This window comes from Eumetopias jubatus, unplaced genomic scaffold, assembly GCF_037043125.1.
Source record: "Eumetopias jubatus isolate StellerSeaLion01/CBP00866 unplaced genomic scaffold, mEumJub1_p1.0 scaffold_9, whole genome shotgun sequence".
In the NCBI taxonomy this organism is placed as follows: domain Eukaryota; kingdom Metazoa; phylum Chordata; class Mammalia; order Carnivora; family Otariidae; genus Eumetopias; species Eumetopias jubatus.
Window position 1 is genome coordinate 111272232 of NW_028274815.1, and position 20585 is coordinate 111292816.

Consider the following 20585-nt stretch of genomic DNA (forward strand, 5'->3'; position numbering starts at 1 on the left):
ATACCAGTAAGAGGGCTGTACGTAAAGGATAAAAACAGAGGCCTGGTTTATGGGTGTCTCTACATGACATACTGGCATCAGCAGTGGATGCTAAGGACTTACAGCCCCATGCAGGGCATTGAAGGATTCCTTCCATTTCCTTCGGCTGTGAAGGAAACGCAGCCCAAACAGAGCTTCAAGAAAGTAGGACACAGTCTTCCGAGGACAAATAGCTTGTGTCAGAATCCTGGTGCAGAAGGGCAGGGCCTTTAGCAAGAATGCAACTGGACTTCCCAAGCTCACCAAACACTTCCACTGCAGAGTACCAGGTGGGCCCCTTCTCACAACAAAGCCCAAGGCTATGGGCACAGTTGCCTCAATCCATGGCCCATAATGTGCACCCATCAGCTCTCACCTCAGAAGTTACACTGAGCACCTGAAACCAAGGACTGCATTGTCCTGCACCTGGGCCCAGTGCCTGGGAAAAGATGACCTACTATCAGCCTGTGGAGGGAGGCCACTGTCCTCAGGGGAGCAGGGCCTGATGGAGGCTGGGTGCAAGGCACTGTGAGAACCACTGGCTCTCTGCCTGTACTTCTGTACCTACTTCCTCACCTGGATGTTGAGGGATGGCCCATATTCCCTAAAAGGCTTTCGTATTTTGGGGGTTTCCAGACCGTTTCTACTACATGGCAGTTGGGGAAAGAAACTAGGATTCTATTTGCTTTCCCCTGGTGGTATCTGGGCAAGTTCAGGTGAAGGGTGACAAAGGGGCAGCGGCTCTGGCTCTGAGAAACATGAGGACCTGTGCTTGAAGAGGGGCCATACATCTCTGTGTTCACTTGGTGAACCTCGTGAACTTCAATTACAAGTATTTCTGGCACTGTAGGGTTTGGTTCAAGTGCTGGATAAACCACACTGACCTTGTAAAGGTCAACCAGGCCTCCCTGCCAGTACCAATCTGGTGTGTGGTCCAAGGAAGCAGGCAGTGCCAGGGCGCATGTGGGTCACTGAAGTCATGGGTGGAAAGGGCCACCGAAAGAAATGGGGTCTCCTCCTTGCCTTCTGTGTCTTGGGCACACCAAACCCTAGAGGGCAAATCTCAGGGTCACGCAGAAGCAGGCCAGCGGTTAGCATGTATCTCAGGTACTGGGTGGTATCTGGTTACTCTGGCTGGAGTCCTAAAGGTCTAGATCAGGAGTTGGCAAACTTCTATTGCAGCTACTGGTTTCTGCCATCATAGTGTGAAAGTAGTCAATGAATGGGTGTAGCTGTGTTCCAATAAAATTTATTTACAAAAATAGGCAGCGGGCCAGACTGGGCCCAAGGACTGTAATTTGCCAACCACTGTCCTTGTCCTCGATGACACTTAGTAGATAAGCCAGTTGCCTGAGGTGACGGTGGTCCATTCTGCTCCTCTGTGAGATGGGAACCTCTGAGGTCTGGTGCTTTGCTGAGTTGTACATGGGTGCAGAAGAGGTCACTGTGTATGGGAATTTCTGACCAAGTGGTGGGTGCAGAGGCCAGAATCTGAGGGCTACACTGGAACAGGTTGAGCCTCCTTCTTCATATGAAAACATCAACAGATTTATTGCAGATCAGGCCCAACCCTCCTACCCCCATACACACACGTCCCTGGGTGGGCACTGTCCTTACTGGGCCCTTAAGAGCCCTTGTGCTGTGGCTTGACCACCAGCCCCTCTCTGGTGACAGCCCAGTTGTAGCTCTTTGGCGAGTCCAAGGCTTCTTCCACCCGTGCCTCCAGGTTCTCTCGGGTGATGAAATTTTTTGCTTCCTCCTATTGGGAGACAGAAGGCCAGATGAATGGAAGCACATACCTGCTGGCCTTTAGCCCACTGAGAGGCTACAGCTCTCCCCCTGGACGGATGCTTGGAGCCCAGGTCCTCTGTGAGTGCCCCAATGACCTTCCCGTGGAAGAACATCAGGCAGCCTTACCATATTCCTCTGAGATAATTATCCACTGGACATCTCAGCCAGAAATCCAAGCACACCAGCTGTGACAATCTCATGTCCCACTGGGTGGAATCAGTTCCTCAATGTTGCCTCAATGTCCCTCTTAATCTCTCTCAAACTTGTCCTTCTCCATTACTTTATTTTTTATTTTTTTAAAGATTTTATTCATTTATTTGACAGAGAGAGACACAGTGAGAGAGGGAACAAAGCAGGGGGAGCGGGAGAGGGAGAAGCAGGCTTCCCGCGGAGCAGGGAGCCCCATGTGGGGCTCAATCCCAAGACCCTGGGATCATGACCTGAGCCGAAGGCAGACAGACGCTTGATGACTGAGCCACACAAGCATCCCTAAATAAAATCTTTTTTATTTTTATTTTTTTAAAGATTGTATTTATTTATTTGAGAGAGAGAGAATGAGAGATAGAGAGCACGAGAGGGAAGAGGGTCAGAGGGAGAAGCAGACACCCTGCTGAGCAGGGAGCCTGATGTGGGACTCGATCCCGGGACTCCAGGGTCATGACCTGAGCCGAAGGCAGTCGCTTAACCAACTGAGCCACCCAGGCGCCGAATAAAATCTTTTTTTAAAAAATAAAGTAATAGGGTGCCTGGGTGGCTCAGTCGATAAGCGTCTGCCTTCGGCTCAGGTCATGATCCCAGGGTCCTGGGATTGAGTCCCACATCAAGCTCCCTGCTCCATGGGAAGCCTGCTTATCCCTCTGACATTCCTCCTGCTGTGTTCCCTCTCGCTGTGTCTCTGTCAAAAAAAATAAAATCTTTTTTGTTTGTTTGTTTTTTAAAGATTTATTTATTATTTATTTTGAGAGAGTGAGAATGAGAGAGAGAGAGAGTACATGAGAGGGGGGAGGGTCAGAGGGAGAAGCAGACTCCCTGCTGAGCAGGGAGCCCGATGTGGGACTCGATCCCGGGACTCCATAATCATGACCTGAGCTGAAGGCAGTCGCTTAACCAACTGAGCCACCCAGGCGCCCCCCAAAAAAGAAAATTTTTTAAAAAGATTTTATTTATTTTTAAAGATTTTATTTATTTATTTGACAGAGAGAGACCCAGCGAGAGAAGGAACACAAGCAGGGGGAGTGGGAGAGGGAGAAGCAGGCCTCCCGCCGAGCACAGAGCCCGATGCGGGGCTCGATCCCAGGACCCTGGGATCATGACCTGAGCCGAAGGCAGACGCTCAACAACTGAGCCACCCAGGCGCCCCTAAAGATTTTATTTATTTGAGAGAGAGAGAGAAACAGCATGACAGGGGAGAGGGTCAGAGGGAGAAGCAGGCTCCCCGATGAGCAGGGAGCTCGATGTGGTATTTGATCCCAGGACCCTGGGATCATGACCTGAGCCAAAGGCAGTCGCTTAACCAACTGAGCCACCCAGGCGACCCCCCAAAAAAAGATTTTATTTATTTATTCGTCAGAGAGAGGGAGAGGGAGGGAGGGAAAGAGAGAGAGAGAGAGCACAAGCAGGGGAAGCAGAGGGAGAAGCAGGCTCCTCCCTGAGCAAGAAGCCGTATGGGGGACTCAATCCCAGAAGCCTGGGATCATAACCCGAGCCGAAGGCAGACGCTCACACCCGACTGAGCCACCCAGGCGTCCCTCCCTCTATTACTTTAATTCAGACCTCATCCATTCTTGCGGGATCACTCCTAACTGGTCTCCCTGCTTTTACTGTCTCACACCTGCCATCCTAGCCCAGAATATTAACACTTCAATGACTTTATCACCCGCAAAGCAAAATCCAAACTCCCTGTGGAAACGGGAGTCCCTCCCACAGATGTGGGTTTACCACCACCTACTACTGGAATACTTTTTTTTTTTTTTAAGATTTTATTTATTTATTTGACAGAGAGAGACCTAGCGAGAGAGGGAACACAAGCAGGTGGAGTGGGAGAGGGAGAAGTAGGCCTCCCGCTGAGCAGGGAGCCCGATGCGGGGCTCGATCCCAGGACCCTGAGATCATGACCCGAGCCGAAGGCAGACGCTCAACGACTGAGCCACCCAGGTACCCCTGGAATACTTTTTCTAACAACTCTCACCTCTGGGTCTCTACACCTGCCAGCCACTCTCCTTGCACTCCTCTCCCAAATCCTCACCAGCTAACTCTCAAGACTCAAGGCTGCTCGCTCTCTCAGTGCACGTAGCGGGTGCCCCACTGCGCCGCGCCCAGGCCGAGTTCCCGGCCTCCAGCCCTCGCCCGCGGAGACGCGGCTCACCTGCAGCTGCAGCACTTCCTGCTCCTTGAGCTGCGCCCAGGCCTCCGCCTCTCGGGCCCGCTGGGCTTTCTCCTCCGCCTGCCGCTGCTCCAGCTCCCGCGCCTCCTGCCGCAGCCTGGCTAACCTGGGGTGGGGTGGGGTGGGGTGGGGTGGGGCAAGAGGCTGACCCTGAGCGCGGCTGGGTCTCCCTCGCGCCAGCCAGCGGCCCGCCCCGCCCCGCCTCCCGGCCCACTCACCGCAGCTCGTGCAGCCGCTGGTTCTCCCCCTGGTTCCAGGCCATCAGGTCGCGGTGCTCGGTGGCATCTTGCACTGCCTTGCGCTCTGCCAGGACCCCGGCCCGGGCCTCGTGCACCTTCTTCCGCACCTCGGACACGAACTCCAGCCTGGGCGGAGACGCGCCCAAAGTCGGCACCCTCTACGCCCGGCCGCTCCGATACACCGCCCACGGCGCCGACGGCCACCTCCCCCTGGTCACACACACCTGAGGGCGCGCACCGTCTGGCGGTACTGCCGGTAACGCTCCGTCAGCAAGAAGAATTCTACAGGATCCACCGCGGGCGGGGTCGCCACGCGCCCGACCTTGGACTTGGCCGGAGGGTCGTGGCGGGTCTTGCGGCCGCGCACGGGCAGCAGCAACTGGGCCGGGGGCCCGCATAGGGAACCCCGGCCCAGGGCTCTCAGCGCGTGCAGCATAGCCCAGGCCGCCCGGCGTCCGGCGCGCCGCAGAGCATCACGGGACTCGGAAGCGGCCGCGGGGCAGCACGGGACGCGTAGTCCGCGGGCCCCGCCTCCCACCCCCTGGAGTCCGCTCGGGGGTCGCGCGCCGGCACACTTCTGCGCCCGCCCCAGGCCCACTGGCTCTGGCTGCCCCCTCCCAGCGGGATCGGCCCCGCCCCGCCCCGTGTCCCTCCCGCCCGCGGGCCGGGCCTATGTCCCTCCAGCCCCCACGCGGGGTAGGGTCTTAGTGAGGGTGGGCGAATAAGGGGACAGAGGAGAGACCTCGAGGCAGCAGCGTCAGGGACTTCACATCTTTATTGGAGGGCGACAGGGCGCGGCGCTCTACGTCCGGTCTGCGGGGGGTAGGGGTTGGTCATTCCAGCGGACGCCCTTGTCACCTGGCCGCCCGGCTGCGACCTTGTCCACCCCCACCCCTCTTGACCTGGTTTTGTGGAGGATGCTGTCGCCAGGCGGACGCCCCCTGCCAGCTAGAAGACCCAGCTGGGGGCTCTGTAGCTCCCTGGGCCTGCTCGACCCTTAACACACCTGGTTTGTAAAACCTGAACTCACACCGACTTAATTAGGTGGTAAGTTTTTGCCTTATAGGAATTTACAACTTCTTCAGTTACCGCTCTCCGGTGCACTTTAAATTTGCAAAATATCAACAATCCATCTCTGCACACCAATCTTCCGCAATCACTGTCATTCCTAGTGCGTGTCAGTGACCACCTGGTTCTTGGTGTACCCCTCACCTCTTTCCATAGACTGAGGGCCTGCCCACCTACAGACACACTGGCTTCTCTTGACAAGAAAGCAGCCTGGAGGACCCCACTACAGTCAGTCTTATTTATGGAGGTTTTCAGTACAATTATCTCCACTCCACTAGTGACTTCTTTTACTTTCACCTAAGTATCTTATAAATTGTCTAGAATTCTGGGAAATAGGAAGGATAGCAGATAGCATCGTGTATGTGCCTGGGCCTGCCTTGGCAGGGGGTGTCTCTGTTGTCTCATTACCCCTCTCTTCTGTCCCCACAGCTGCCAAGTCCTTAGCCCCAATGGCCCCTGCTGGCCAGGGCCGGGCCTCTCCCTGTACTTACCAGCAGTGTCTGCACCAGGTGCTGCTTCCGGCGGAGGCCACCAGCCTGTGGTTCTGCCCTCCCCACACTGTTCTTGGGGGGAGCCAGGGGATTGCTTGGGAAGTCAAGGGCAGTCTGGTCTGGGCTGCTTGCTGCGGTGCCCAGGGCCCTTCCTCAGGGAGGAGCTGAGGCTGCGGCCTGCCCACTACTCCCACCCCAGGATCATAGGAGGCGAAGGAGCCCCAGCCAGCGCCTTCTTCCTCCCACTTAGACTGGGGAGACCCTTAACCCACCTAGGAGCCTTGGGGCATGCTGGGGGTGCTGGGCTGAGCTGGAAGCTTGTTTTCCTCCAGGGTACCAGCCATGGGACCAGTGCTGAGCCTTCGAGGATCCAGGGTGGACGGTCAGTAGCAGCAGAAAGCCTAGCCTGCAATGGGCCATGGCAGGGCTGCTCCCATGGAGAGTGGATAGCACTCAAGACGAGACACTTCCATCCATACCTCCTTCCTTTTCTTTCAGGGCCCCCTCGGACAACTGGCAATTCAGGGGCAGCTTTAGTGTTTCCTAATGTCCTTCCCTCTTCTGCCACTGCTCCTCATCCCAGAACTGTAGGGATCTGCACCCCAAAGGCTCCTGGCAGCTAGCCTTCCCCAGAGCCCCCTGGGGTGCAGAGGATCCCAGCCTTGCCAGCTGAGGACCGTCCTCAGTCCATCAGGCCTATCCCTCCTTCCTTCAGGGATTCCAGAAGTGGGAGAAGGTTGGGAAGAGGAACAGAGACTTGGGTAAGGGGAGCTCTCCAAGAGTAGCAGCAATGTAAGGGCATTTGGGGCACCTGGTGCATGGCACGCTGCCTCTGTTCTCTGTGGTTTGCCATCTCTTCCATGGCAGGTGGGGATATGGAATGGATGTGTGGTGGTGACAGGGGCAAGTGCTTCTACCCCTTGTCCCTCCTACACTAGAGGTAGCAGGCAGAGGAACAGCGTTGGGGAGAGAAAGGGAAAGGTGGTTTTTTTTTCCCTGGGACATGGTTCATGGGTAGAAGGACAGGGACTTGGGGGGGAGAAAAGGAACAGTGTGCCACACACCCAGGACAGACTTCCATCCAGAAACCCCAGCCCTTGGGGAGAGCAGCCTTTTCACTCACCAAGGGAAAGCTGTGGATGAGGTGGCTCCTTGAGGTGGCTCCTCCAGGCGACAGTAGGACCCCCAGACAGCCAGCTCTGGGATTTATTGATCAGCTGACTCCACCCCGTTCCTGGTCCACGCACTCCCGTGACGTCTCAGAGAGGGAAGAGGGCAGCCTGCCACCCAACACCCTTCCCTTACCAGGGTGTGTTCCTAGTGTATTTTTAGCCAGTGGCCCTAGGTCACCAGACAGATTGCTCCCTCTCCATCTTCCCAGGGATCTGAAGTGGTAAGACTCCTGCTCCAGCCTGGCCAGGCCCTCAAGAATCATCTTCCCACTTCCCAGGAGGCATCCTCAAGCTCCTGCCCTTTGGCCTACAAAGCGCTCAGTCTTCTCTGACCCAAAAAGTAAACTGTGGCCTGGAGGTGGCAATGCCTGGGGACCCTGAGTCCCACACAGTTGGCAGACTGAGTGGGGAGCCCAGCAACCTGTGAAGAGGTCTGGGGGAAACTATGAGGGCCTGAGGGCTTGTTTGCCGCACTGTAAACCGGGCTGATGGAGCGGTCCTCATCCACACACCTGGGCACCAGGGCTGGGTCACTCCAGACGGAGGCAGGTTTGGGTGGGGCACACCTACCCCCAGGTGGTTTTTCTCTCCTCCCAGGAGGCCCATGAGCCGGGACCCAGCTAAGGGGGCAGTGCAGCATCTGTGGGCCTATGAAAGAGCAGGGTGTAGGAATAGTTTTGCCTCTCAAGGTTCGAAGCCTTCCCCTGTGCTCAACCCAGGACTATTCATGGAGTTGGGCACAGCTAATCTAGGACACTCAAAACGTGCCCCCACCTCTCAATCTGTGTCAGCTCAGCTTTTTCCCGCCAGCTATTAGCCTGGGGGTCAGGGGGAGGGCAGAGGCCTGTTTACAGGGTTAATAGCCAATCTCCACATTTGGGCTGAACAGCAAATGCAAGGGCCAGGGTCAGGCTTGGCGTGGGGTGGCCAGTCGTTAGGAGAGCAGGTGCGTCAAATCCTGCGGTAAAGATGGGGGAGGGGATGGCGTAACGGGCACCGCAGTCATCAACAGGGCGCCTGGACTTCAGCTGCCCAGCCAGGAAGGCACACATGAACTTCCAAAATGACTTATCTTTAGCAGGGACCCAAAGCCATGTGTGGACTGTATATTCAGTTAAATTGTTTTGGGAAATACACTTTGTTCTTGTATGTGTTGGTTAACCAAGTAATTTTTAGGGAAACATTTGTTTTGTGGTTTAGTGAAAATGACTTGAGTTCAATAAACTAGCTTAGTTCTGGTTTGGGTTTACAGAATGTTTTATTCAAGTCCCCTGTGTTTATTTTAAAAGAGGAATGGGGTGCCCTTATTTTTTCTGTAATTTGTTTGTGGTTTTCCTTAAAAAATCCAAACCAGAACTAAGCTTCCCAGGGGATGCTCTGGTTCCTTTCTGGCAACATCCGTAGCTTTTCAAGAACGTTTGCTGTCCCCTTCCAGATTACAGACTCAGAAATTCATCCTCCTATCCCTCTCAGCAGGGCACAGAAAGCCATTTGTTCACCACTGAGCTCCAACTAATGGTCGGCCCTGAGGATAGGACTTTATTCGTCTGGGAGCTGCTTGTAGTCAGCTGGGAAAGCAGAGGCTTAGAGCTGAGTGCTCAGGTGCTGCTGGAGCACAGAGGGGCACAAACCCCGGATCAGAGGGTCTGGGTGAAGGATGACAGCGAGTTAGCCAGAATCTGCACACAGGGTGGCTTGGTGCTCCCACGTAAGGAACAAAAATGGAGAAGAGTCAACACAGGAACTGCCAGTGGAGAGAGGTGCAGAGAATGCTGGAAGACCGTAGGAAGGGACGGGAGACTCTGCAGAGACTGGGTGAACCTCTAGGCGGTGGGAGTGTGAGGCAGGTGCGCGTGGGTCACCCCATATAGTCACTTGGCTGGCAGCAGGATATGCCGCCCCAGAGCCCAGGACGGGAGCTCAGGGTTGGAGAAGGGCTGAGGGTCCGCCACATACCGACCCCAGGAATGCCCGGTCTCTGGGGAAGGAGAAAGAGGAGCAGCAGAGGCTACAGAGTGAGGATAAAGGGAGTGACTAGTGGACACAGAGTGGGTCTGTGATGAGCGGTAAGAAAGGAATCTGTGGGGATGAAGGGTGGAAGAGGGGAGAGTGAGTCAGGAGACTATCAGCCTGGGGACAAAGTGCCTTTTTTTTTTTAATTAAAATCAAAGACTTGTGCATTTGGTGGTGATGGTGGTGGAGTGTGAAGGAAACTGAACAACCAGGAGTGCGCTGACTTAAGTGAGGTCTGAGCACAGTGGGCACTGGATGCCTCGCTCCCTCTTCTGAGACATCCTCACCGGCTCTAGCTCCAACTCTGTGGGGCACAGCCAACTAGCTGAGGGGCAGGCACTGGATGAAGCAGTCACCCCAGCTGTTCCCACATGATTGTTCGGTGTGAGCCCTGATCCACTTCCCGTTAGCCTTGACTAGTTCCTGTTGGGTTTATGTCTCTTGTAACCATACAAGTCCTGCTTGAAGACATCTGTTCAGCAGCCAGATGATATTTAAAATATTGACCCAGGGGCACCTGGGTGGCTCAGTCAGTTAAGCATCTGTCTTCGGCTCAGGTCATGATCCCAGCATCCTGGGATTGAGTTCCGCATTGGGATCCCTGCTCGGCAGGCAGCCTGCTTCTCCATTCTCCCTCTGTTGCTCACCCTGTTTGTGCTCTTTCGCTCTCTCAAAAAAAAAATAAATAAAATCTTAAAAAAAAATATATATATATATACACACTATATATATATATATACATATATTGGCCAAGGGGCGCCTGGTGGCTTGGTTGGTTAAGCTTCTGCCTTCAGCTCAGGTCATGATCTCAGGGTTCTGGGATCGAGCCCCACGGCAGACTCCCTGCTCAGCGGGGGGTCTGCTTCTCCCTCTGCTGCTCTACCCTGCTCATGCTCTCTCTCAAATAATAAATAAAATCTTAAAAAAAAAAAAATTGGCCAAGCCACCAAGCAAATCAGCATGGACTTCAGCAGCAAGTGGCCAGGCCACACTGGTGGGTAGGTAGAGGTACTCAGGCCTTCTGTAGGAACCCTGGTACACACTGGTGTGTAAGCTGCTCAACACCAGCCCTAGCAACAGGAGGTAGGCAGCCTGCTGGGACGTAGGGAGGCAGCGCAGGGCACATGATGGGCTCTCCTATCAGTCTGCCATGTAGCTTGCTGACCCAAGGCCTGCCCTCCTCCATCTGTCAGGACTTGGTCATAGAGGCACCAAAAGGTAGTTTGCAAAGAGCCAGGGTCTCCTTCCCAAACATGGTACCTCTCATCAGAAATCCTTCTCAGATCGCTTAATTTACTCATGCTTCTTTGAAAACCACCGAGTTTTGAGTTTATCGCCGCTTGGAGTTCTTTAGTTCTTACAGAAGGACCAAGTACTTCTGATGCACACTCACTTCTCAGAAACTTGCAGAGGTGGTCTGTCACAGTGGCCCTGCCTCCCGTAGGTATCCTATGTGGTGGTGAACTTGGCTCCCATCTTGGAGCCACTGCATCTGTTCACCTTCTGTAGGGTTCCGAGGCCTTCTGTAATGTGGCTCCATGTGACCTTGCCTCCTTTCACTCATCCAAATTTCCAGCATCCCTTAGGTCCAGTTCAAGTCCCAACTCCGCCAACAAGCAGAGCAGCAGTGACCTCTGAGTGTGCCTCCACGGTCCAGGCTGGGGTGCCACTTCTCGACTCCTGACGGCCTAAGTCGCCCAGGGCCTGCCCCTGCTCCTTGAGAAAGGCCCCATGGGCCTTAAGACTCTCTCAACCCCGTACTGGCGGCTGTGCCAACTAAAGATGACATTTCCCAGCATTCCTGTAGTCACACAGTGTAGCCTTATGACTAGGTTTGAGCCAACAGGGGGGAAAATGTAAAGAAGAGCTTTTGCTTCATGTCCTTAAAAACGAAGTTGCTTTCTCTCCATTTTCTTTTCGCTTCTCCATGGGAAAAGACAGTGATCCAGCTTCAGCCATGAGGACAAGAATAACATTCTAAGGGACACTGGGACCAAAAGACAGGAGAACACTGGGTCTCTGGACTGGGCACCCCATTACATGAGAAATAAATGAACATCCATGTTATTTAAGACACAAACGCTAGACACTTTTGTATAATGTTAGGCTTGATATCAAGTTGGGATTGAAGACGCCTACCATCCTGGCCTCTGGATCTGAGGCACTTCCACATAAAAGTCCTGGAAACGTAGACAGATATAAAAGGAAACAAAAGCTATTTAATCTAGTAAGTGTGGATATAAAGACTTATCCTGGACAGAGGACACAGTCCAGACAGTTTTATAGCAAAGCACCAGGGAAGTCGGACTGGCCTTAGCCAGCTACCTCCTCTCTCTTCCATGCCCCTGCGCTAGGGGGGCAGTGAGGACGCTGACCATGTTCCAGGGAGCAAGGCTGGCTGGGATCAATGCACCAAAGATGTGCTGGGAATGGAGGGTGGGTCCTGCCAACTAGCTGAGAGCTGGAGAGGCTGTGCCAGCTGGAAAGGAGTTGAGAGGACAGTGGCTCCTGAGACCAGTTGAGACAGAACACTAACAGCAGGGCCAGGCGTGGCCTAGGAGAGCCTCAGCCTTGGTCCGGCTGCCCCACCCCAGACAAAGGGAGACGCGTCCTCAGGGAGTCAAAGCTTTTATTACCTGATAATCCCTAGTGTGGTGCCAGAGATACCGCTCTGGTCCCTTTACTCCCCACAGTGGGTTGTGGTGGTGATGGGGAGAGGCTGGGGAGGGGAGGGATTATTTACAGAGCAGGGAGGGAACAACAGCCTGAAAGGGGTGGGGGAAAGGGGGCACCAGGACAACCAACTTCCTCAAGAGCTCTGAGAACTTTGTGCTTTTTTTTCTTAGTTGATGCTGAGCTACCTGGAATTAATTTTGTGTTCCTTCTTTAGGAAAAGATGTCTAAACCAAAGAATAATACAGCCCAATTTCCAGGCAGAGGATTTCACGATATCAATCCAAACATCACACTATTTAATTCCCCAATAAAACATTGGAAAAAGGACTATCAGTGCTAACACATTTACATATAAAATCTCCACCTAATAGGTAATAGAAGCCTATGTACCAATTTCTAAAACAGTTATAAGATATATACACAATTTTGGGTATATTAACAAAACAGAATATTACAAAATATTAAAGGCAATTTTCCTGTCCACCGATCTCATCACCTCTTACTTGAAGTTGGCATAATCTGAGAATGCGTCAATATATTCCTGCACCACCTTGTAGCAGAACTCATACTGTTCCTGCAGAACAAAGGGAGGGGAAAAAAACCAACGTTACTGAAGACAACAAGGTACGTGCAGTTCCTGACAGGCCTATTTTTAAAAAAAAAAATGGAAACCTGAGGGGAAGTGGATGTTTCTGGGCTTGTACCTGAGTCCTGCCCTGCCTGCCCGAGTTCTGACAGCATTCCCCTTCTGGGCTGAGTACAGCTAATTTTGTCCAGATGGAGGTGACCTGAGAGGAAGATGTGGCCCTAGGCCTGCAGCAGTCAGATGTGAGTGCACTGGGCTGGTGGACCAAGCAGGCGGGGAGATGACTCTGTGTGGCCCGCATCTCACCATGCTTGCCAGGCTGCAGGTGCCCTGGCTCTCAAAGCCTCACCAACTCCCAAACCTCTTAAAATGTATTTTTCTTTCCCCTCAGGCATGTCTAGCTCTCCAAGGTTCTGGTGCCCTTCTGGATGCTTGTCCCCATACCCAGTGGTTACTGGTCACTGAGACAGTCGGGAGCCTGAGAAGAGGATGCACTCCTGAGTCTTCCTACCCCAGGACCCACGGAGAAGTGCAAGGCCCTGTGGGGGCACCCGAGCACCCCCTTCTAGCCTTCAGAGAGGCCACTCTTACTGGTGACAGGGCTGTGCCCCTCTGCTCTGTCACCAAGGCTCATTCTATCTGGGGTACCTTGGGGAATGATGGGCCCCCTGGAAGAGCCTCCCCCTTGAGATGGCCCTGAAAGAGAAGGGCTGTGGATGGGTGGTGGTGGTGTGGGCAGCATACCAGTGTCTGGACCATGTGTGGCCTCTGTAGCCGCAGGCTCTTGACGGTCTGGAAGACATCCAAAATCCCCTCCGCTTTCACCCGTTCCAGGACTGTGCTTAGGGCACAGAAGGTCCCCGTCCGTCCTGCCCCCGCGCTGTAATAGAGCAGACACATCTGTTACAGCCCACTGGGCTGGTAAGGTGAAGACAGTGTCAATGAGCACATAAAGGCCGAGGTGGAGGTTGGGGCTCAAGGGAAGGGCTATCATCTAATGGAGATGCTGGGGTGAGGTGAGGGCAGGGGCCCATTTGCTCCTCTCTCCATAAGCCCCATGCTCACACTGCTCTGGGGAGGAAGGGGTACCCCCGCTGCCCTTCCTGTACGTTCCACTTTGGCTGCCAAGGGGCTCGCCCACAGGACAGTGATGAAGAACCTTACTAAGCCTTCACCGTCTACCTACAAATATGCCTGAATTGCCCTCATCTGCTGCTCACTCATGTTGGGATTCTAGTCTCTTTCCTTTCCTGATAATCCCTGCTCTTCTGTGCTGTGTGTGTGTACTGATTCTTTTCCATGCCTCTCATTTGCTTCCTAAGTCCCAGGAATCCAGACTCTGACTCTGACACTGACACTATCTACCCTGTTCAATGTCATCAGTTGATTCACCAGACCCTTACTGAGTGCCTGCTGTGTGGCAGGGGCTGTGGTGGGGAACAACACCTCCAGACAATAAGATATGTAGTGTGGGAAGGAAAAAGAGGAACAGGGGTTCTAGGCAGGGTGGTCAGGGAAGGTTCTCTAATAGGGTGTCACATGAGCAGAGACCTGAAGGTGAGGGCAAGGCCCAACAGCTGTCTGGAGAGGAGTATCTCAGGCACAAGGCAGGATGTCTAGGTGCGGAAGCTCTGTAGCTGAATCTGATGGATGGAAGGACACGATAGAAGGAGAGTGGTGGGTGAGGTCAGAGCCCTCTGGGAGAATGCCAATCCCCTGGTATACTTCCTGCCTGGCCTGGGTAAGAGCCCTCAGATCAAGTTGGGCCTTATGAGCTGTTAGGATTCTTTTTTTTTTTTAAGATTTTATTTACTTATTTGTCAGAGAGGGCAGGCAGAGCAAGAAGCAGCCTCCCCGCTGAGCGGGGAGCCCCATGTGGGACTCTGTCCCAGGACCCTGGGATCACGACCTGAACCGAAGGCAGACGCTTAAATGCTTGAGCCACCCAGGCGTCCCTGTTGTTAGGATGCTAAGTGACGTGGCCTGACTGAAGTTTTTAGAAGAATCTCTCAGGCTGCTGTGTTGCGACAGGGAAACACGTGAGGCCAGTATAACTCCTGGGAAGAGGAGGTGGTGGCTCAGACAGAGGGGTGCTGGTGGAGGGAGTGAGAAATACCTGATTCTGAAACTACTTTCCATGTAGAGCAAGGTCGAACATTAGATGTGCGTATGTGAGGAAATGAGGAGAACAGTATGGCTCCGAGGCTTCTCATCTGAGTTAGCTGGGGGCCTGAAATGCCACTCACTGACTGGGGTAAGGCTGGGCAAATAGTAGACTTAGGAAGAAAAACGAGAAGTTCTGATCTGAACCTGAAGATGCCAAAACTGAAGATGCCAAAGTGGAAATGTTGAGTAGGCAAGTAGACATATTAAATCTGGAGTTTAGGGAGAGGGTGAACTGGTGATAATGACCACAGGAGTTGCTACGAAAGCCAGGAGACAAGATGGGCTGCCTAGGGGAGTGGCTGTTAGTCAACAATGAGGTCCATCTGGGCCCTGGACCTCAGATGGAGAGGAATCAGCCAATGAGGACATAAACCAGGAGAGAAGCTATGTTGAAAGCATTCCACAGAGAAGTGACTGGTTAACTGTGCTGGATACTGATGAAGGTCAAGGGTAAGAAGACAGAAGGATCTCTGGACGCAGCAATGTGGAGGTCACAGGTAGGCCTCACAGGGGCAGCTGCAATGGAGTGTGGAGGGGAGAGGTTAACCAGAATGGGGCTCAAGAGAGAGTGGGAAGAGAGGAACTGGGGAGTTAGTCTGGACAAATCTTTCTTGAGAAACTTTACTATTAAGGAAAACAGAGAAATAGAGGGGTACCTGGAGGGGAATGAGAGGTAAGAGTTTTTAAAATATTAAGATGGGAGAAATTATAGCCCATTTGCACGAAGATGGTAGTTATCCAGAGGAAAACCTGATGATGTAGGATAGTGAAGTCAGGTCCCCGAGGAGACAAAAGGGGATGGAACTGATGTCCAAGAGGAGGGTGGCTGTGGCAGACAGGCCCTACCACGGCCCCCAGATCCCTGCCTCCTGGTGTTCATGCCCTTATTCACGAGTGTGCGCGGGATATGTGTGCGCTTCGAACCAACAGACAGTAGCAAGGGGGATGAGATGTATGTAACTACATGTATGTGATTATGCTACATGGGATCATAATGCCTGTCTTGAAAGGAGACACTCTCTTGCTGGCTTAGAAGAGGCAGGCAGCCACACTGGGAAGGTCCAAGTGGCAAGGAACTTCAGCCCAGCAGCCCGCAGGGGACTGAATGCTACCAAAAACCAAGTGAGCTTAGAAATGGATCCTTCCTGGGGCACCTGGGTGGCCCAGATTGTTAAGCGTCTATCTTCAGCTCAGGTCGTGATCCCAGGGTCCTGGGATGGAGCCCCGCATCGGGCTCCCTGCTCAGTGGGGAGTATGCTGCTCCCTCTCCCGCTCCCTCTGCTTGTGCTCTCTCTCTCGCTTTCTCAAATAAATAAAATATTAAAAAAAAAGAAAGAAAGAAATGGATCCTTCCCATTTGAGCCTGATGGGACCATAGCCCTGGCTGGCTAACACCTTGACTGCAGTCTTGTGAGACCCTGAAGCATAGGACTCACCTAAGATGTGCTCAGATTCCTGATCACAGAGACTGTGAGATAAATGTGTTGTTTTAAGATGCTAAGTTTGTGTAATATTATTACACAACAGATGATTAATGCAACTGGCTTCAGAGAGAGGTCAGACAACTCATCCACTGAACAGGAGGGATGCAGGGTCCACAGCACCAATGCAGAGAGATAGGCAGCTATGTGCTAGGAGCACATCGAAGTTCTGATTGCTTCTCCTTTCTTAGTCAAACAGAAAACACCGTCCTCTCTCAAATATGAGGACAGAAGAGGTGCTGATGGTATCTAGGTTTGAGAGGAGGTGTGAAATAATCATCTAGGACAAAGGCTGGCAAGCTGTTCTGTAAAGGGCCAGACAAGCAATATCCTGGGTGGCCTTCAGAGCCCAGCGCCACCACCATGTCTTCCGGGGCCCAGCGTGAACGCCCTGCAGCACCTGGTGGAGCAGCTCAAGCTGGAGGCTGGCATGGAGAGGATCAAGGTCTCGCAGGCAGCTGCAGAGCTTCAACAGTACTGCATGCAGAATGCCTGCAAGGATGCCTTGCTGGTAGGTGTTCCAGCTGGAAGCAACCCCTTCCGGGAGCCCAGATCCTGTGCTTTATTCTAAAGGCTGTAAGGAAGAAGTTCACTGAGGAATGCTTTTAAGCACAAAGTGATGAATAACTAACTGCCTCCAAGTCTCAAGAAAACACTTTTCTCCAGACAAATGACTCTTAGATACTTCAGACCTTTCCTTGGCCTGGTCCTATAGCCAAAATTCTATAGAAATTGATGAGTTTCTACTCAGATAAGGAAACTGGGTGAGGGCGAAGACTTTAGATAATAATGGTCAGACTCTTTTGGTAAAGTGCTTTTGTATTAAACAAAAATGTTACCACCAAGTACACCTCTTTCATAAGTGAATTACTGGTGTTTCTATAGCCGGAATATTATGTTTGTTGTATTTATTGGATGTTTACATTTTGGGAAGGCAAACATTTTTGTTTGTTAAAAAATTGAATATTTGTAATTTGTTGCTCCTAAGATTTTTATACCATAACAAAACTGTTCTTTTCTCCTGAATTTACAGTTTCTAAATGAAGACAAGCAAGTGTAAAACGTGGGGAAGAATAGGCTTTATTAGTCAAATGATGTCTTGATTTTTCTAAATGAGAAGATTGCTTTATTTTTAACACTAAACATGGGAGTTGTTTCTTAGCAAACTTGTTTGGAAAGATTCATGTTGTGTTGTGTATTAGATTGCCCCCTCTTGTGTATGAGCAGATTTGGTCTTTGTCTTCTTAAGTTCCTCTACTTTATAGTTGTGGTTGTACTTAAAAAACAAAAAAAAAACCACACCATTGTCTCATGTCTTAAAAAAATGTTTAAATGTGTTACTCAGAACATTGCAAATGATTAAAAACAATGTGAAAATATTATGACCTAAATAAATTCTTAATGTCACAAGTGTTTAAAAAAAAAAAAAAAGAAAAGAAATATCCTGGGTGTTGCTGAGAAGAGACAAAATCAGTTCTAACCGTACAACTCTGACTTCCTATGTGCTGAGCAGCAGTGTGAGGCACGGAGCGCTCCATGTCTGGTCTCAATTCTGTTGCTGGAGCATGAGAGCAGCCAATACACACACAAATGGGCATAGTTGTGTTCCAATAAAACCTTACATACAGACACCCGAAATTTGAATTTCACACAATCTTCATGTCATGAAATAGTCTTGATTTTTAAAAAAACACTTAAAAATGTAAAAACAGGGGACACCTGGGTGGCAGAGTCGCTTAAGTGGCTGCCTTAGGCTCAGGTCATGATCCCGGGGTCCTGGGATCCAGTCCTGCACTGGGCTCCTTGCTCAGCAGGGAGCCTGCTTCTCTACCTGCCGTTCCCCCTGCTGTTCTCTCTCCGACAAATAAATAAATAAATAAAATCTTAAAAATGTAAAAATAGTTCTTGGCTTGCAGACCCACACAAAACCAGGTGGTAGGCCAGATTTGGCACTGCACCCTAGTATGTCCAGCCGTGGTCTGGAAGAATGGAAGGTACAGAAGGATAGGAAGGCAGCAGTAAGGGCCAACCATGAGGTCAGTGGTCAGGAATGTAAACTGAGGCCTGTAACCCGATGCTTCTCTTCAGCCACACTCAGCAGCACAGTGCAGATGCAGGCTAGCTAGAGAATCTGGGATTTGCCAAGAAAGGGTGACCAAGGGAAAAGAAAAAGTGTAGAGAAGGAAATATTTATCTGGGCAGTCCAAGGAATCCTTTTTTCTTAAATTTTTAGTTTAATTTTTTTAAAAGTAATCTCTACCCCCAATGTGGGTCTCAAACTGACAACCCCGAGTTCAAGAGTTGCATGTTCTACTGACTGAGCCAGACAGGCACACCACCAAAGAATTCTTTCAATTTTGCCAATCCAATGGGCACAAAGCACACTGCATTGTTTTCATTCTCATTTCTCAGAATATTACTAGTAAAGTGTAGCATCTTTCTGTGTCCACTGTCCATTTGTATTAGTTGGTGCACTTTGCCACTTTTTTCTTCAAGATATTTTTTAAATGCTTTATTTTTGTATAGGTAATAAATTATCATAGTTCAAATTTCAAAACAATCCCAAACAAGAAAAGGTTTCCTTCCTACTCCATTTCTTCGCCTTCAGATGCACTCCTGGGAAAGCACCAACGTCCTCGGGTCCTCGCCTGTCCTTCCAGAGGTATTTTTATGCACATACCAACAGAAATATTATGTTACGTTTTTTAAGTCTTTTATTTAATTAAATGATCTCTACACCCTACGTAGAGCTTGAACTCACAACCCCAAGATCAAGAGTCGCACATTTCATCCACTGAGCCAGCCAGGTGCCTGCCAACACATGTTCTTTCCCTATCTCCCATTTGCTTCTGTTTACAAAGCAATACATCTAGAGGATTAACCACACCCAGTATATAAGCAGACTCATTAATTTTTGGAGCTCCGGAGCATGAAATTCATAAACATAGCTTACTGAGTCAGCCCTCTATTAATATGTTTAGATAATTTATAATCTTTCACTATTATAAGCAGTACTTCAATTGTGGTGACTATTTCCTTTTGGCCAGTTGAAGCACATTTACTGGATACATTCCTAGAACTTCCTTTGCTCACTTTTCTGTTTCACCTTTGCCCCCCAAAACGAGTCCCCTTATCATCTTTCTTCTGTTAGTGACAGCAACCATTACCAGTAACCCTGATTTAAACTCGGGATACACCCTACAGCCTTGATTCCTCTTCTCTTTCACATCTATGTTTTCAGTCTTGCTCATTTTTCTTCAAACTCTTCTCAGAATAGTTGTCCTTTTCTCTTTTCCTGTGTTTCTTAAGGAGGCCAGACCCTCACCCCCACAGTGCCCAACCGGTCTCTCCACTGTCAGTCTCCCCCGCTGCTCGCCTCTACCCCATCACTATCCCAAATGCTCCCCAGCCCGATATTCTCATGTCACTGGTTCCCTAGCACTTAATGTGAAGTTCGACCACAACCCTCTCCCATTATCTGGCCCTATGCTGGCCACTAAACTTGACTGCCAGGTGCTGCTCCCCAGTAGCCTGCTTGTGTCTAGCTTTCCCCACTGTCGCTCCCCCTGCCTGCCTCTTATGGCCTTCCCTCCCCGCCGAGGGCTGGGGCGAGTGGTACCTGCAGTGCACGGTGATGGGGTGGTTCCCCGACTGCTGTTGTTGCTTCTGCACGGCCGCGATGATGCTGATCATGCCCTTCCCGTCGCTGGGGATGCCCACTTCAGGCCAGCCATGGAAGTGGAACTGCCGGATCTGCCGGCCCTTGTTCTCCTTTGGAAGAAGGGCGATCAGAGATGCGGGGTGGCCTGGCTTTTCCCTGTGGGAGGAGCCGCACCCCCAGCCACCTTACCCTGGTGTTGGTGACCAGGAGGTCTCTGACAGTGTAGCTCTCACATTCCTCCTCTTTCTTCAGCTCCACTGTGATGTCTCCGTAGGACACCACTCCATCAGAGGGCCAGTACTGGGCACATTTCTCCTGGAGGGACAGATGGGAGAGGGGAGGGGCTTGGAATACCACGTATGGTAGAGGTGGGGCTGTCCTTTGAGTGGCCTGCTCCCCTCTGACGGTAGCCACCTCTTACAGGACACATTCATCTCCAAGGTTATCAAAAACCCAGAGTCATTACATTACTTAATGTCACTCCAATTCACTTCACTAGGATCCTCACTAGGACGTCTACAGCTGACCCTTGAGTAACATGGGTTTGAACTGCATGGGCCCACTTATACACAGACTCTTCTGGATAAATACAGTACAGTAGTATAAATGTATTTTCTCTTCCTTACGATTTTCTTAATGACATTTTCTTTTCTCTAGTTTACTTTATTGTAAGAACACAGTATATCATACATAAAACATGCAAAATATGTGCTGTTAGTGTCATTGATCAATCTTCAGGTCAGCAGTAGACAATTAATTACATTTTTGATAAGTTATACACAAATTTTCTTTAAAGATTTTACTTATTTGAGAGAGAGAGGGAGAACACAAGCAGAGGGC

The 20585-nt window shown here is 51.2% G+C and overlaps 3 protein-coding genes across 9 annotated transcripts in view; all 3 read right to left on the reverse strand.

The window, feature by feature from the left end:
* Positions 1 to 1251: 1251 nt before the first annotated feature.
* MRPS26 (mitochondrial ribosomal protein S26) lies at positions 1252 to 4905 on the reverse strand. The gene is made up of 4 exons (XM_028118495.2): positions 4656 to 4905; positions 4411 to 4557; positions 4175 to 4298; positions 1252 to 1777 (listed from the first exon to the last, which is right to left on the reverse strand). The coding sequence occupies exons 1-4, from the start codon at positions 4865 to 4867 to the stop codon at positions 1643 to 1645; spliced, it is 618 nt and encodes a 205-aa protein (XP_027974296.1). The 5' UTR covers positions 4868 to 4905; the 3' UTR covers positions 1252 to 1642.
* Positions 4906 to 5100: 195 nt separating this feature from the next.
* Positions 5101 to 11689, reverse strand: LOC114220594 (progonadoliberin-2). Its single transcript, XM_088026727.1, has 3 exons — positions 7114 to 11689; positions 6263 to 6503; positions 5101 to 6121 (listed from the first exon to the last, which is right to left on the reverse strand). The coding sequence occupies exons 2-3, from the start codon at positions 6408 to 6410 to the stop codon at positions 5940 to 5942; spliced, it is 330 nt and encodes a 109-aa protein (XP_087882853.1). The 5' UTR covers positions 6411 to 6503; positions 7114 to 11689; the 3' UTR covers positions 5101 to 5939.
* Positions 11690 to 11787: 98 nt separating this feature from the next.
* PTPRA (protein tyrosine phosphatase receptor type A) overlaps positions 11788 to 20585 on the reverse strand; it is a 159323-nt gene continuing 150525 nt past the window's right edge. For all 7 annotated transcript variants that reach the window (XM_028118585.2, XM_028118584.2, XM_088026725.1 and 4 more), the window contains 4 exons: positions 19935 to 20060; positions 19704 to 19855; positions 13182 to 13317; positions 11788 to 12425 (listed from right to left, as the gene is read on the reverse strand). In XM_028118585.2, the coding sequence (XP_027974386.1) occupies positions 12351 to 12425; positions 13182 to 13317; positions 19704 to 19855; positions 19935 to 20060 (489 nt within the window). In that variant the 3' untranslated portion in view covers positions 11788 to 12350. The remainder of the gene's footprint in view (positions 12426 to 13181; positions 13318 to 19703; positions 19856 to 19934; positions 20061 to 20585) is intronic.